Source organism: Apostichopus japonicus, chromosome 16 (assembly GCF_037975245.1).
Source record: "Apostichopus japonicus isolate 1M-3 chromosome 16, ASM3797524v1, whole genome shotgun sequence".
Classification (NCBI taxonomy): Eukaryota; Metazoa; Echinodermata; class Holothuroidea; order Aspidochirotida; family Stichopodidae; genus Apostichopus; species Apostichopus japonicus.
Genome location: NC_092576.1, coordinates 8,836,336 through 8,853,649, shown reverse-complemented (window position 1 = coordinate 8,853,649; position 17,314 = coordinate 8,836,336). Strand labels below are relative to the sequence as shown.

At 37.9% G+C, this 17,314-nt stretch overlaps 1 protein-coding gene across 8 annotated transcripts in view; it reads left to right on the top strand.

Moving 5' to 3' along the window:
- Window positions 1–2,395: 2,395 nt before the first annotated feature.
- The window catches only part of LOC139982345 (MAM and LDL-receptor class A domain-containing protein 1-like), a 191,689-nt gene continuing 176,770 nt past the window's right edge, over window positions 2,396–17,314 (top strand). For 3 of the 8 annotated variants that reach the window (XM_071995073.1, XM_071995074.1, XM_071995072.1), the window contains exons 1-9: window positions 2,396–2,821; window positions 7,298–7,441; window positions 10,397–10,662; window positions 11,278–11,673; window positions 12,068–12,266; window positions 12,945–13,082; window positions 13,565–13,836; window positions 14,586–14,670; window positions 15,577–15,750. In XM_071995073.1, coding sequence (XP_071851174.1) covers window positions 2,755–2,821; window positions 7,298–7,441; window positions 10,397–10,662; window positions 11,278–11,673; window positions 12,068–12,266; window positions 12,945–13,082; window positions 13,565–13,836; window positions 14,586–14,670; window positions 15,577–15,750 — 1,741 coding nt within the window. In that variant the 5' untranslated portion in view covers window positions 2,396–2,754. Of the gene's footprint in view, window positions 2,822–7,297; window positions 7,442–9,220; window positions 9,462–10,396; window positions 10,663–11,277; window positions 11,674–12,067; window positions 12,267–12,944; window positions 13,083–13,564; window positions 13,837–14,585; window positions 14,671–15,576; window positions 15,751–17,314 lie in introns of those variants that run through there. The other 5 variants (XM_071995076.1, XM_071995077.1, XM_071995075.1 and 2 more) reach the window with 3 other exon arrangements.

The following is a 17,314-nucleotide window of genomic DNA, read 5'->3' as shown; positions in this document are numbered from 1 at the left end:
CTCTGCTCCTCTCTTCTCCTCTCCAAGTCCCCCCCCCCCCCCTGCCTCTGCGTGTTTGCCAAGAGGTGTATTTTTTTTCTCTTCCGTCGACGACTTAAAGGGTGTGAAGACTCGCACACAAAGAAACGTCTCATGCCGGTAATCTGACCTAGTTTCGAATGAGGTGTAACAGAAGTGTAAGACACCACCATCGATCCCAGACAGTACAAACACAGCTTGCTACCGTCGGTAATTAGACACTAGTGCACAGTCAATACATACAGCTATGGTCAATACCCACCACACAGTGTACATAGCAGCGATGGACATCTCAGGTATAGATAAAAGATAACAAGGTATCACGTTTCATTACTGACTGCATTTTGTAGCGACAAGAAAAAAAATTCACTTGCAAGCAACGGAAAGTTAACTTTTTCAGAGCGCGGGGCGGTTTGGGCGAGTCTTCAATGCCTTTAACTTTTTCTTTCCAACCTCAATCCCCACCTCCTCCGGGCAAAATGGAAATAGTCCGATGTTACGACAAGGTCACAATCACTGGCGGATCCAAGGGGGGGCCATGGCACCCCCCCCCCCCCAAGGTGAGCCAAAAAGTGTTTCCGAACATCCGCTAAATCATATGATTGGAAATTAAAAAAATCGAGAGGAATAGCAGTGGTAGACTAGTCTAAACCTTTTCGTTTTCTGGTTTAAAATTAAATGCAGAGCTCCCAACTGACCCGTAATTCGCGGGAATTAGACCCGCATTCTAACACTCAAACCCGCTGACCCGCACAAGCGTCCGAAAAAACCGCATTGTAATTGTCAAGTATACATAAAAAAAAATTGCATCAAATTTTGACTTAGCAACCATCATTTCTTTAGCATTTAGCATAATAGAGTATAAAACCTCCTTTACAGCATCATTTGAACCTCAAATTAGCCTATATTTCTTTTCATTGGGGCGAGCAGCGAACATTTTCATGCCACGGGAAAGAATGAATTATCACCTACTATTCAATTTATTGATGTTACACACAAAAAAATGCATATTTCTCAGAAAATTTTGGGTGACAAAAGCCTTTCTAAGTGCCACCATTTTACATGTAGGCATCACCAGGATTCCAAAAAAACTTCAAATTCAGTTGGGAGCTATGTAAATGTATGAGCATGAGGATTTACAGTTTAACACCATTTTGCAGTTACAGGCTGGTTGTAAGAAATTTATAACCTATGAGAAATAAAATTTCTTGAGAAAGATGATCCCAACTTTGTTTTATAAATATTTTAGAAAATTACACCTGGGAAACATTTTTTTTAGAAGTAAATTAACATCACCATTGTACACTTTTGTCGCACCAAATTGCATCTGAGGGCATTCAGCAATAGAAAATTTTCCAAAGGGTAGGGGGGCACCCCCTCCCCTTAGACCCCTCCCCCATATCACTCTAATGCCACTTTGGCCCCTCCCAAACAAAGGCCCTGGATCCGCCAGTGGTCACAATTGGTGTGTACAAATACATCGCATGATCGCAACATATCAATCAATCAACATGCGATTAGCGTGCGAAGATACTACCGACATTATTTGACAGGGTACTTCTACTAAATGTCTATGATTCTTCACATCTCTTCAACAATATAACCTGAACGCCAATTCTTAGAGTGACGTCGCGTGTGTATTTAGTATTCAACTTCAGATTCGTTTAAACACTTTCGGGGTAGGCCCGTATCGATCAATATTTAGACAAGAACTCCATGACAATTTACATTCTGCATCTTGTTGAAAACGTAATCATTGCAACAACAAAAGAACAACATAAAAACATAAAACTATTGTGTTGTGCAGGTATAATTAGGTATTAAGTAGGCTTATTCAGCTTGCATCACCGTCTCAGTAAAGGGCCTGCATTCTGATTATGTAATACGTACCGTAACATCACGTGATTGTCCTGTTTATATAGCCTCGATTTCTCTTCTGGTGTATACCAGGGTGGCATTAATATGTTAGGTTATGCTGTACAATACGCAATAACAAACGTTACAGAGTCACCCAGACTTTACGCGATAAGTTAGCACAATCAAACATACCATAGATCATCATTTACCCCCCCCCCCCCCACACACACACACACACTTTTTTTATAGTTTGCATACCGGAGGACTTTTGTGATTAGAAGCCTTTGAGTTAACCTTCAACTGGTTTGATTTGAAAGCGTGTTAACAAGGTATACGCACTTGAACTTTAGTCAATCACAATAAAGCATATTATGTACTATTTGCGATGTTATTATCCGCTGTACAAAAGAAGAAACTCCTCTAACTGTTTGCAGCGTTCCTTAGAGTGTATATGGACCATGGTTATATGATCCTTATATAGACCCCCGTCCCTTATTGACCAGCTATCTTATCATCTTACAATTTATTACCAACAATTAAATCGTTAAATCAGTACAAAGTATATTAAATAAAAAAAAATGTAAGGTTTGCTGCACCGTCATCGTTATTATCAGCCTTAATCCATCATCTTGTAATATTTACAAATTCTGTGGAGACGTGAATCCTACTTGCAGTGATATAGAACTTGGCAAGAAAAGGCCCGAATTCTATTTGGACAGTTGGAGAACTATATTTCATTATCCGAATCAATACCGCGGAACATTGTGCGATCTACATTAGAGTATGAGAACATATAGCGGAGTAATATTGTTTCCCGCGTGAACACTTTTGTATCTCTCTCTCTCTCGCTGTAATACATGGCTCTCTTTATCCTATAAAATGGCGGTATATTTCTTTCGTCAGTTTGTGACGTGGACGGTGTTACTTTGTAGTCTTTGCGACCGAGGTAAGTATCATGAAAATTAGCTTCAAATTAATTAACACTCTTTGGTCGGAATAATGCAAAGAAGTTGATATTAAAATTCATGTTGATATACCTACACCTTACCTTCATGCATACCGTTGAATAAACCACGAATTAACGGGTCGTATGCACTCCAATTTCATTTCGATATGTTAACTCGGGAAACGGCAAGAACAAATTCAAGAGCAATATTGAGGTCATTTGTTAGAATCCCGTATAACTAGTCACAGATTTCTTTAAACTTTTTGTTTAGTTTGTTGATCATTTACCTTTAATTGTCTTTACTTATAAAGAAATTTAAAAAACAAACTGATTAATTTTCTCTATATTGACGTCATAACGGTGTTAGTACCACAATCAATATATCAGGCAAAAATCAAAAGAAAAACCAAATGCGGTTATTGTTCACTTTTAAGCATTGATTTTACTGTTATAATATCAAAACAGTAAACCCTGCACCTGGCACAGGAAATGTAATGCGTAACATGAATGTCCGCAAACTCTGTAATGAGTGGGATGTTATTTTTTTCTTCAGACTTCGAAAAATGTATTTACAAATTACGGAAAAAAAGTTATAATTGTTAGTATCATCTCCTTAATCAAATTTAGCTGCTATGCATGAATTCTTAGGATCAATTCTGGGGGTGGGAGATGGTAGGGGGTGGGGCAGTGTGTCATGGTGAGTCGGGCTCATGAAGATCCTCGGTTAAGGGCCTAAATATTTGCGGACCGCTGCTCTAAATTCGCTCCCTATAGACAAAATAAATGGGAATAACTGGGCTGGGTTCGGACCTGCAGGACAGCATTGTATTGAAAACTGTTAGATATTTTATTTTGGCTGAAGGATAAGGTCGCTATTCGTATAACCTGGTCATTTTTGTAATCCCAAGTGCAGTGAAAAATAATCTTACAAAACCCGGTGACTATATATGATTCTCGCTGAATGATGTCTCGCTGCATTTTATCAGAGCTTGATATTTTTTTCACAAAGTTTCGTTCCAACAAAACTCATTAAATTATGTTGTATGAAGAAAATAAATTAACAAATTTATCACTAAATGATTCTACTGACAATGTTTTCGGGAAAAACAAAATAAAATACATCGATATTAATTTTTGTTTTCATAGTAAATCTCGCATGAACAAAACAGGAAAGATTAAGGTAACCTTAACGAAAAATATCGTTGTGGCCCTACACGCATTGACACATGTTTAGGACTCGGGAGCTATCACCCCCCCCCCCCCCCTTAAGGAATCACCACGTATTATATGGGCTGACTGATACCTTAATTGCTACATGAGGCTTAGTGCTACAACCGGTAACGTTGTTGGGGCTTCGGAACAAGCGGCCCTGTTGGCGTTTCGGACACTTAAACTAGCATGTATACCTTTCACGATCAAGAGGAAATCTCAACATATGGCGTAGCCGTGCTTCGCTCTTCACTGCTCACCGTGAGCAACTAAATCGGTGAGTTGATCCGCCCTGGCCCATGCACACAAACCTGAAATGTGGTTCTGAAAATATATCAGGGGAATCGATCTTAATGTTTTTGTCCTCACTGCAATTGAGACAATGTAGGAATATAATGCGTTATTTTATGGTTATTGAGTATCTTCAGTATTCCATTGATCTTACACTTCATGTGACACATTTCAAATCATTACGTAACCCTTAAACAGCCCCCACTGCAGAACAGAAACAAACAAACAAAAATTAAGAAACACCACAAAAATATAATAAAGAAAGCATTGTGGTAAACTGATATTAGCCTATACAGCAGGCTATACTCACATGGTTCATAGTCTAGTAAACAGCTGTATTGAGCAGTATCCACTTTCAAGTAAGATGTAAAATATAAAAACGGCTGAAACGATAAGACTATGAAAAGAGAGGATAATAAAAATGGAGCATAATGAAAGAGAAATATTTCCTAGAAAGTTCTTTCAATCAAACATATAATGTCGTCTTAGATAATATACAGCAGGCTACACCGCTTTTAAAATGTCGGAAACATTTTCATATAAATTTAAATAAGCTTGGAAAGTTGCTGTGACAACGTTACCCTCTCAACTTACCTTAAACTTCACTAATTACATAAGTATAGCGATGGGGAAATGCGGGGGGGATTTGAAGTGAGGAAAAATATAATTCTTGTTGATGCAGGGAGAGCGACTGAACTGGTATTAATCCGACTAACTTGCTTATATTCCATTGTACTTTACACGATTTAAAACACATTGCGGAAAAATTGTACAAACTTCAAATAAAATTAAAATTCTTCTATGACAACAGCTGGGAGTGGCACTAAGATTTTTTTCATACTATATCTTATTATAAATTATCCTATATTATATAGAATAGAAATGGAGGGAAACATTATCGGTCAATATTAAACCCGCGTATACACCTCACCGAGGCCTTACGTTTAGCACTCCATTCATCCCTTAGAGACTATACACTGCTCATCAAATATGTTGGTTTAACTTTGCAACAAAGTGACGGGAATGTAGTTCTATACCAGTATATACATGCGGATGCATTAGCCACCCGTTGATAATGTCATGGCAACGTCACGATGGCGTCATAAGACTTTAAGCTCAATGTGATATCTCTAAACTGTATTTAATTTCATTTCCAAGCCTTTGAAAAAGTCAAACTTATAGTTGGAGCCTTGGAGGGTAAAGAAATAATACGGTATACATTATAACAGTTGCCTCCGAGAAGACTATAGTTGCCTTCGAATAGACTATATTGCCTTGAGCAGACTATAGTTTGCCTCCGAGCAGACTATATAGTTGCATGCGCAGACTATATAGTTACCTTCATGCAGACTATAAAGATGCCTTCGATCAGACTATAGCTGCCTTCGAGCAGACTACGGTTGCTTTGAGCATGCTATAGTTGCTTTTATACAACACCTAATAATATTCCGGCCATTTGATTGGTCAATTGCTCGTCGATTGCATGCAAAATCCGCTCTATTCCACTCTATGAAATAGAACCATGGGTTATACTTTTTTTGATAGCACTTTTTTTCAATGGTAAGAGAGCAGAGAAACCTGTCTGTTCAAAACAATCTGTTGCATGAGTACATTTTACATCCAATTATATCCAAATTTGAAGGTGTTGTATAAAACAAATAATGAATGGTTTCCATTCGTGCAATAGTGCAAATATTTCATTCGTTGAAAGATGTAATTTGTTCCATTCAAATCGGCTGCGCCTCGTTGAATGGAACATTCCATCTTTCAACTCATGAAATATTTGCACTATTGCACTCATAACCATTCATTATTTGTATATTATCAGATAATAGTTTGCCTTCATGCAGACAATAGTGGCCAGCTTCGAACAGACTATATTTGCCTTCGAGCAGACTATATTTGCCTGAGCAGACAGTTTCCTTGAGCAGACTATAGTTGCCTTCGAACAGACTATACTTTTCGAAGGCAATTGCCTTTGAACAGACCATACTTGCCTTCGAACAGACTATACTGTAGTTGCCTGAGCCGACTATAGTTGCCTTCGAGCAGACTATAGTTGGATAGTTTTGCATATGATTAAATATATGAGAGTCGTATATGTTATATGCATGTTACTCAGTTTGATGTAATGGTTAGTGTTGTAGGCCACTGTAAAACATAATACTGCTTTTAATAATAATCCATGTCAAGCTGCACTTTGTGTTGTACTTGTTATAAACTACTAAAGGCGTACTTCACAATTGATGAAAAGATAAGCTATACCCAAACACATGTTACCGGTATACTTAAGTACGTCCTCCAGATTTCAAACCTTCATGTACGACGGTAATAAACGCAACAACATCAAAGGATAACAAATGATGAACAAAATATTACATACCATTTTATAGGGATATAAACAAAATGTACTTAGTAGTACTGAGTGATAAAGAGAATACTAATATATAGGAGTAACCGGGTTGCATGCTTGTACCAGCGTCGGATTGCCCAATATATACTACAACGGTAAAGGAGACAACGTTTTAGGATCGCTATGATATTTTGGCGGGTCCAGACTGTTTGTAATGGAAAATTAGCCTTCAGGTTTTTTGTTAATATGTAAAACTTAAGGTCGCTTACGAAAAATATAAAGCTTGAAAAAAGTAGCGTTTTTGTTTAACATTACAAAAAAAAGGACAGAAATTAAATGAGTATGTCGATTTGCTGAACATATTCAAGTACTGGACCTTGTGGCCTACATATTCAGAGAGTTTATTTTGTCGGGATGTTCTAACGATTTCCCCCCTAACCTTAAAATTAAATTAAAGTCATTTGTCGGCCACTGCCCTTCAAAGTTTATTTGTGCCCCCCCCCCCTTTCCCTGTTAAACCCTCTTCCACCCTTTTGGTTTGTGCCTTCAGTTTTTTTTCTTTCTCTCCTATAGGGTTCTTGATGGGGACTTGAGTGTTTATTTATTTGTTTATTTATTTTCAGTTCAACCATTGGTGGAGTGTGATTTCGAAGATAGCTTCTGCCGTTACACGCAGGCACCGGATCATGACTTCGACTGGTCAAGAAGAAGTGGGCCAACCACAACAGGCAATACTGGGCCAACTGTGGACCATACTCTGAAGACCAGTAAGGAAGATATTATTATCGTATACATAGTGTACTAGTTTACCATCAAACTTCGTAAACTAATTACCAAAGTTGACATATAATTACCTTCAGTTGTTCACAGGGAGCCTGGTCAGACCCGTGTCCAAGTTATATCAGCCGGTCCTCCTTTGAAATCTTCATGATTTTCCTTACTTATATATATAACTAATTGATGGAAATGAGAAGTTAGACAACAATATTCTCATTCCCAACTTAAATATGAAAACCTCAGCCTATGCTTAAATTATGGGTATTCAGGAACCCGACAAATTTTAGTGTGTGTGTGTAGGTGGGGGGGGGGGGGGGCGTAGAAGCTTAATTTCATTTTCGGGGACTGTAACGACTTGCCCGAATGATATAACCAAAATTTTACGCGCGCGCGTTCAACATCTAAATGTGCTATCATAAAGATATTCATCGATTATTAAATCACATGCCGATAACCGATGAATGCCTATATGACATGCACAATAACATGTTTTGGTTATATTTTCCGTATTATTACTTTTCCATATTGGTTATAATTATTGGGGAAGTCGTAACAATAATAATAATAATATCAGTTTAACCATTGAAAACACATTGCAAATTATTGTTCTTTCAGTAGGTGCCCGAAAAATTCTCAGCATATTGCCCAAATTTTTACCCCCCCCAAAAAAATGAGAAACACATTGCAAATGTGTCTTTTTTCAGAAGGTGCCCGAAAAATTCTCAGCATATTGCCCGAATTTTCAAAAATAAAAATTGAAAAACACATTGCAAATTATTCTTCTTTCAGTAGGTGCCTGAAATATTCTCAGCATATTGCCCAAATTTTCACCAAAAAAATTGAAAAACACATTTCAAATTTTTCCTCTTTCAGTAGGTGCCCGAACAATTCTCAGCAATTTGCCCGAATTTTACAAAAAAATTCCTACGCCTATGATTTTGATGCCACTGTTTATTCCATTGACAGGATGGCATCCACAAAATTGACCTGAATTAAGAGTTATTCCTCGAGAATGAACATTCTAATTGGCTAGCTGTCTTTCTCACCCAGTGTTGAAACAAAATTTGTATTTCCATTTTATATTGACACTATTATCTCCTGTCGTATGTTAATCCCAATATATGGAGTCAAGGTACGAATTAATTAACAGGGAAGTAGTTGGTACTTCACCGGGGACCACCCTCCTATGCAACCGTAAGCGGGCCTTAACTGCCTTTAATTTCTGTTTATAAATAGCGCCTTCAGCTGCGATTAATACAACCCACATCACCCATGTCATGCGTGTATGGCAAGCCATGTGGGACAAACACTGTATAATATATCCGCGTATTAATTGGAATTTATACGCGAATGAATTGGAATATATACGCGTATATATTATTAGCCAATCATATGGCTTAAATATATCCGCGTATTAATTCGAATATATACACGTATTAATTCGAATATATACACGTATTAATTCGAATATATACACGTATTAAATAAAATACATATCGGGATTAAACCAATATATGCACGGATTAATTAGAATATACACGAAAAAAAAAACATTTTCGCTCTTGCTGTGTACATATACCAACGATAAATGTCTTGGCGGGCTGGCGAGATCGCTTCAAAAAGCGAAACTTTACACATGTAGGCTACAACACATGTATGAATTAATACGCGTATATATTCGAATTAATACGCGGATATATTATGCAGTGTTTGTCCCACATGGCTTGCCATATGCGTGTGACATGATCGCTAGCACACTTGTCAGTGGCACGATAACATGTCATGGTACAGTAACCGACCACGAATAGCAGAAATTAGCTGATTATCTTCAGACTGCATGTAACTTCTTGTGACACCAGGGAGTGGTAAGAGTAGTAGCTCCCTGGTTAGGCAAAATGCAGCTAGCAGAGATCACAAAAATGTAACCCAGGCTACGAGGGACTATAGCCTAGCCCATAGGCTATAGCCTAGGCCTAACTTCGGTACGTTGTGCCAGGCCTGATCATACATGTAGGTATTGTCTACACTAGAACCTAGGATAGGTCTAACGTCAGTATCTAGTCCAGTCGAGATCTAGCACTAGTTTGACAGGCTAAATACATTGTAGCCTAGGCTACATACACTAACAGCACACTCTTGACAATTACAGCTCCAATCCCAAAGCAAAGTTAGCTAGGGATGCAGTCTTCAAAATGTTGTGTGTTGACAGGTAGCATCAGGACACTGAGACGTTCGGACACCTAAGCCTTAAAACACCCCAAAACTATAATTTCCTTTTATTGACAAATATGTAAGTACTTTTTTTTGCAGAAAAAATAACTTTATCATCATAGTTTTTTGTGCAATTGGCTCTTGCTGTAGATTGTCATGGTGAAATTGTGTATTTCTTAGGGGTGTCCGAACTTCCTGTGTTCCGAACTTCGCAATACTCAGAGTCATACTGGCTATACTCTCTAAGTAATAGAACTAGACTCTGATGTTATTGTTAAACCTTTGGAGGAATGTAATCAAGAAAAACCCTGCCAGCAAACACAACAAGGGCAAAATACAATTTGAGGTAGCCTAACATTAACAAGTAACATTAGATTTAAGCAAAACATGTGTCAGAACACTCAGGACACAATTCAATTTAGGCCTATTTATTCATTTACTAAACAAAGATTATTCGTTTAAAGAACCTGAGAACCCTGTGCATCAGAGCAGAACTCTGCATCATAGTATTAAATGGTACATACACTACTGCTAATTAAACTAATATAGGCTTAGGCCTACTGCAGTTGTAATGATCAAATTGCAATGTTATTGTTTATATAATAATGTGAGTCTATGAGGAAGATTTATTGTAACTGCAGTTTCGTTACATTTCTGCCATCAAACATTATTTCTTTTCTGTGACTCTTTCTATTTATTTGTATTTTTCATGTGAAACATTTGTTCTTCTAAAGGTGCAGGCTTTTATGCTTTCATAGAGGCCAGTGGAAAGGCACCAGGGACAAAAGCAAGGTTAATCAGCGATGTCATAAGCTCTTCTGGTAAACATTGTATTGAGTTTTGGTATCACATGTATGGCCAGGACATCGACACCCTCAATGTGTACCTGAAGCCGACTGCCTTACCCACTCTTGGTAGTCCTACCTGGACCAAGGCTGGTGACCAGGGACCAACATGGTTATATGGGCAAATCACCATGGACATGAATAAAGAATTTCAGGTACAAGTTTGTTTGTGTAGGTTTCTTTGTGTCCAATTATCACAATTATCACAACTGTCATCAGGGCTGTGATAATCAATATCACCAACAGCTGATACTTTTCAAGCACTAAAGTCAGAAGCCGTAGCTTTTGCTTAAAAACTATGCAAAATATGTCAAACTACCATTTCTTTTTAAGCGCTCCAGAGATTGTGAAAGCGTGAAAATAAAAATAGCCAGGCTTTGTACTGCTACTCTCGTGTAAGTCTTTACATTTGTATCATCAAAGTTCGCGAGCTACACATATCCTCGTTTTTGCAGTTTCCTTGTTACTGATAATGTAGAATTGCCTCCACACTTCAGTCTGCTTAATTTCCTAACAGTCTGTTAAAGGTAGGCTTCTCTGTAGGGGGTTCTAACCTTTTGTCAGTCTTTTCAATCATTCAGGATTGTTATATCAATTGACCAATGAAATGTCATTTAGAGGTGACATGCTGTTTAGGCTCCATGGTTAAATACATCTTAACAGTTGGGGATCTTAACAGTTGGGGATATGCTACCATGATTTTGAATTTGTAGCATATTTGGGGAATGTATTGTAGACTTTTAAAGGGAAAAATAAATGTACATCAACAGATAATCTACGAAGGTACCAGAGGGAGCAATTTCAGGGGTGATATAGCCTTGGATGACGTGTCTGCAGTGGCTGGCGATTGTCCAATCACAGGCGTGGATGGGTGCGACTTTGAAATTCCCACCCTGTGCGGTTACACTCAAGATACCTCTGATGATTTTGATTGGGCCTCTAATCAGGGAAGCACAGACACCCCAGGTACAGGCCCATCTACAGATGCAACCTATGGGACTCCAACGGGTACTTACCTGTTCCTCAACGTTACCTCCTCTCAGCGGGCCGGAGACACCGCCCGTCTGACTTCAGCGGTGGTTGACCCGGCGGAATGGGGTAAAGACGTCTGTTGGGTCTTCTCATATCACATGTATGGAAGTGATATCGGTTCACTCAGTATCAAGGTAATTATAAAAAAGAGAAGAATATAAATGATGAACTTCATGGTTAGTCAAATCTATGGCCCTCTATGGGTTTTACTTAAATTCCTAGAATTCTTTATCTAGGGGATCTTGTGATCTATGAAACTAAGTGTACAGATGTAGTCCACCTTAGAAAAAGATGTTTGTAGGAAGGGAATTAGTTTTCGTGTACACTAAACATCATGGTACTGAACGGAAAGTCTGTTCACTTCAGTTTTGTCCCATTTCCTCCCATCCGAATTTAGCATCAAAACCTGCAGGGTTAATATTGAATTTAGTTTTGTGATAAAAGTGAGATATTGCTGCTACAGAATGCAACTAAATAATAATAAGTCTGCATATTATTGAACTTATCATATTCATACGTTGGTCGTAGATAAAGGATCATCAAGGACCTGCTCTTTGGACCCGTATTGGTAACCTTGGCAACAGTTGGTACAAAGGTCAGCTACACATCAGGCAAAGTTCAAGTTACCAGATCGTGATAGAGGGCGTTGTTGGAGGTGGAACGAGAGGACACATAGCGATAGATGAGGTCGGTTTTGCCGCTAACAGCATCTGTCCAGATGAGGAAGGTAAAGTATGTATGTCGGGGAATACATTTATCCGGTATCGCATTGCTAAATGTTATATACATCACACTGCCAAATGTTATATACAAAGTATCGCTAAATGTTATAAACACAACAATCAAATTAATATACAAGTCCAACAATGCAAAGGAACAATAGTATTTTAAGAGAGACAATATAAGATCCTTCACAACTACTAGAAAAACTTTGAACACTAAATTATAATCTTCTTGTTGATTTATCCATGAAATCTGATCCATTTGTTATGTTGACTTGGCTATCTAAGTCCTCTGTACTTCAAATTTTGTCAAAATGTATCTTTTTTGTGGAAATATTCTTTTCCTCTGTGGATAAATTGACAAATTGTAAAAAAGAAATTAAAGATGAACTGTATTCAGCTGAAGGGCCTGGTGACATTATCTATTCCACTGGCATAAATAAATTTACAAGTTATCATAGAATTTAAATAAATTTATATCGTTAGGATACAGAATGCTATGAGATTTTGATTTAAAGTTACAATTTTCCCCAAGTTTGCTTAGCAATCAACTTCAGCCACCAGAATAACGTTTTAATATATATATTAAGCATTGATGTGACAGGATTTTAAAAGAAAATCCTTCGTAATAGCTATTTACCTTGATGTCCTTGCATGATGGTATGACTGTTTGTCATTTTCAGGAAGCTGTGACTTTGAGAATGGTATGTGTGTTTGGCAGAATTCCTTCGCCGATGACATGGATTGGATCGAGGGATCAGGGAAGACGGTCACACAAGGTACTGGTCCAAGCACTGACCACACGTTGGGGAATGATGAAGGTCAGTCTACTAATATGAAACTTGATATTATTGTATGCCTTACCCCTTCACTTCTCCTCCATCCCTCCTTCCCATGGTGTGTCTTTTCACAGGAACCTATTTATTCATTGAGAGCAGCCTGGGTGAAATGAACACTGCTATATTGATGCTATGATTTTATCTTATCTGAGGAACCTATTTATTCATTGAGAGCAGCCTGGGTGAAATGAACACTGCTATATTGATGCTATGATTTTATCTTATCTGAGGAACCTATTTATTCATTGAGAGCAGCCTGTCTGATATTAACACTGCTATATTGATGCTATGATTGTATCTTCTCACAGGAACCTATTTATTCATTGAGAGCAGCCTGGGTCAAATGAACACTGCTATGTTGATGCTATGAGTTTATCTTCTCACAGGAACCTATTTATTCATTGAGAGCAGCCTGGATGAAATGAACACAGCTATATTGATGCTATTGTTTTATCTTCTCACAGGAACCTATTTATTCATTGAGAGCAGCCTGGGTGATAATGGTCATGCTGCTGTGTTGATGTCCCCACCGTTTGAGATCCCACACCTGTGCCTGTCATTCTGGTACCACATGTATGGTCAACACATTGGGAATCTTCTTGTCCACACGACCACGGACCTTGTGTCAACAGTACAAGATACTCAGCTGGTCTGGGGACAGTTTGGTGAACAAAGTCGTGGGGAGGCCGAGTGGCTCAATGGGAAAACTTACATCAATATAACAGATCCATATATGGTGAGTGATCTGATCATTCCAGCACTGTTGGTGAAAGCTTGTAGATACATAGGGAGCATAAAATAAAATGTTTTATGAAGTCATAATCTAGTTGTATTCCAACTCGCACACTTCGTTCCTCCAACAAACTGTATTTAACTGTTCCTAAACCATGCTTGAAGACCTATGGTTACAGAATCTTCGAATACTCTGGCTCTTATCTCTGGAACAAGTTACCAGATCACATTGGAACTTGCTATCAACTTTCTACTTTCAAAAGTCTACTTAAGACCCATTTTTTCACTTGTTATTTTCTAAATTAATTTACTTTCTTTGTAAAGTGCCTTGAGCAATGGCTATATAAGTCTCATTTATTATTATTATTATTATTGCAAAAGTTAGAGTCTTGTGCATGAATTATCTGTATCTGGAGTATCAGTGGCTGGCATGAAAGATACATTTGAAACTAAGGAAAGAAATAATGTTTTTTTACTTCACTTGACACTATAGAACATGAATGGCTAGTTAAGGGGCTGGCCCCTCTGTCCCACCCCCCTCCTTTTGTGCACCACTGCACCACTATAGTCATTCTCATACCAAGGGGAATTTTACTCAGTCGTATCCGTTTGATGATATCAGAAAACGGGAAGGCTGTTAGAACTTTGCTGTGCTATTTTTGTTGACTTCCTGCCATAACGTCGTAGCAAACAGCTAATTTTCTTTCTTTTTTCGTATTCATTCTTTTAACGTATGTTTTCTTCACATTATAGATTGAAATAGTCGCAATCAAGGGTAATGGCTATTCTGGAGATATAGCCATAGACGATATTGAAATGATCTATTCAAGCTGTGATGGTAAGTTTATTCAAGACATTTCAAGTCTTTTCATTCCCCACAGACTCTAGTGTTTCTTAGAAAGAAAAGTACTGTTAACAAACTGCTCCTCTACAGCTGCAAAAAGCCTGGGTAGGTAACAGGTAGAGGGGCCTGACAATTCCATCTTAGCAAGGATCTTCTTCTAAACTGAAACAAAAACAAACTAAGGATTACTTATTCCCTTCTCGGACGTTGAGACCATGTGGTTGAATGGTGCAAAGGCGTCGGATCCACAATTTAGTTTGTGGGTCCAAAATTTGTTGTAATTTTTTAGATCCACAAATCCAGTATTTCTTGTGTTCAAATAGACTAGAATTCAGTTTCTCAGATGTTGTGTTGTATGTGTTATGTATTGTAGAATTTTTTGAAACATTTATTAAAAGGGTGTTCGGTGGTATATGGAAACTGTTAAAACATGTTTGTTTTAAACCCCACCTCAGTATCTCTTCCCTCACTCAAAATATGGTGGATGAAGTGTAACTTGCTATGATTGGCTAAGCCTGTGAATTCTTCCTTGGAGTGGATAGAATCACAGTATGTGGTCCGTGATACCACAAGGCACTGCAAATATACTTCAAAAGCCCTACGATTATAATCTTCCTTGTTGATTTATCCATGAAGCCTGATAAATTTGAAATGTTTACTTGGCTATCAAAACTTCGCTGTAATAAAGTGATTAACAAAAGAGATGTTTTAACAGCAGAGGCCTTGTCCTTCAACTATTTAAATTTACTGCAAGGTTATGCGAGAGGTGTTTTAGCAACAGAGGCCTTGTCCTTCAACTACTTAAATTTACTGCAAGGTTAACCAAGAATATAAAATCATCCCAGGAAAACAAAAATATGCTACCACGATATTATATATTTTTGATTCGTTTATTCTCAGTTTTCCCGGAAGATGCCGATCCGCCGTTTTTCCAGACTTTTGATTGTAACTTTGATTACGGAACCTGTGGATGGGAACAATCAGAAGACGATGACTTTGATTGGATCGTTAATAAGGGGCCGGTAGGAGGCACATCAAACGGTCCTGACGGGGACCACTCCCCGCAAGCAAACGGTAAAGATTAAGAATGGAAAAAAACAGGAGAAAGAACGTATATATCAGAATAATCAAGAGTGAGAATTATGACTAAATTACGAATGACACAGAGAGAGAAAGATAAAGTCAAAGATTACCATGAGTTCAAGCTCAAATTACAAAACTGAAGTACAAGTAGTTATTAATAAAACTGAGGAATTATGACATGATGGAAAAAAGCAATGCTGTTTGTCAAAGCTAGTGACCAGTTGATGCGAAAGGAAAAGACAAAAATAGGTTTATACATGATAATCAAAAACTAAAAAAAATGACAGTGTATTTAACCGCTATGAGGTATTACAATATCTATGATGAATGTATGGTACTATTATAGCCTGTGTCAGCTTACACCCTCTTTGGAACCATAATGCACCATATGATTCTCCTCCTTCACCCTTTTCCTTCCCCCTCCCTCCCTCCCTCGCCCCTCCCCTCCCCCTGTTTATTGAACCAATTAACCCTCGCTCATACCATACAGAATGATGCATATGCAAAATTGCATATGGAAATGCACATGCAAATGCTTATGCATATATGTAAAATATACATATGAAAAGTAATGCATGTGCAAACTTATGCATATGCAAAACGATGCATAATATTCAAATGCTCATAATTTGGAATAATATCATACACAGACCCTCATGATTAGCGAAAGAATGATGTAATATGCACCCTAGCCCCATGATTCATTGCACTCTTTTGCACTCACACCGTTGTATTTATAAGCCCCCATGGCATGATTTTCAGCAGGAATGAATGATAGTTAATAATCAAATACCACTCTACCATTGACTACTAGAGGGCACCCCCACCCCGTGTGTACAGAAGTACTTGGACATCTACTTACCAAGGATATCAAACATGATGTCCAAGATAAGAACAAGTGCTTGCAAATAGCACTTGGTTGCAGACGGCATATTTTTGTGTAATCCTTGTTTTCTGTTTATCAAACGCAAATTGCTAGGTGAATTAAAACTAGAAGTGATTTACCTATTTTGTGGATTTACCTGATTGAATTTGTTATTGGCTTTTCTGGTAATCCAACCTGAGAATAAGCAATTCTGTCGTTAAAGACCTAATTCCTCCTTTCACAAATTGGCACCCGATTGCCAGAATTTTTATGCAATACTTATAATGGTTCGATGCCGTTGAGCAAGCTACAAGTCTCAGTCGCATGAGAATTTTTCTTATTTTTTTTTAAATTTGTGTGTAGTCTCCCCATCAAGTGTTTGTGGTTGTTGTTGTTGTTCAAATTACATATATTAATAATACAACATCTGACATATGGAAATATTAAATGTAAAATTTTCTTCGTTCACTCTAGACTAGTGTTAAGTAGCATAGTGAATTTTTGCCCCTAAAAAATCTGGGGCAAACCTTAACCAAGCTAGGTGACATCAATACCACTTTTATCTCCCACTCTGGAAGCTGTCACAGTGAATTATATGATTATTCTCCCTGCTGACCACAAGATCATATCTCCAGCTACATCTGCTTGAATCTATTGTGTGATGTGAAGCTAATTGTACAACTGACTAAC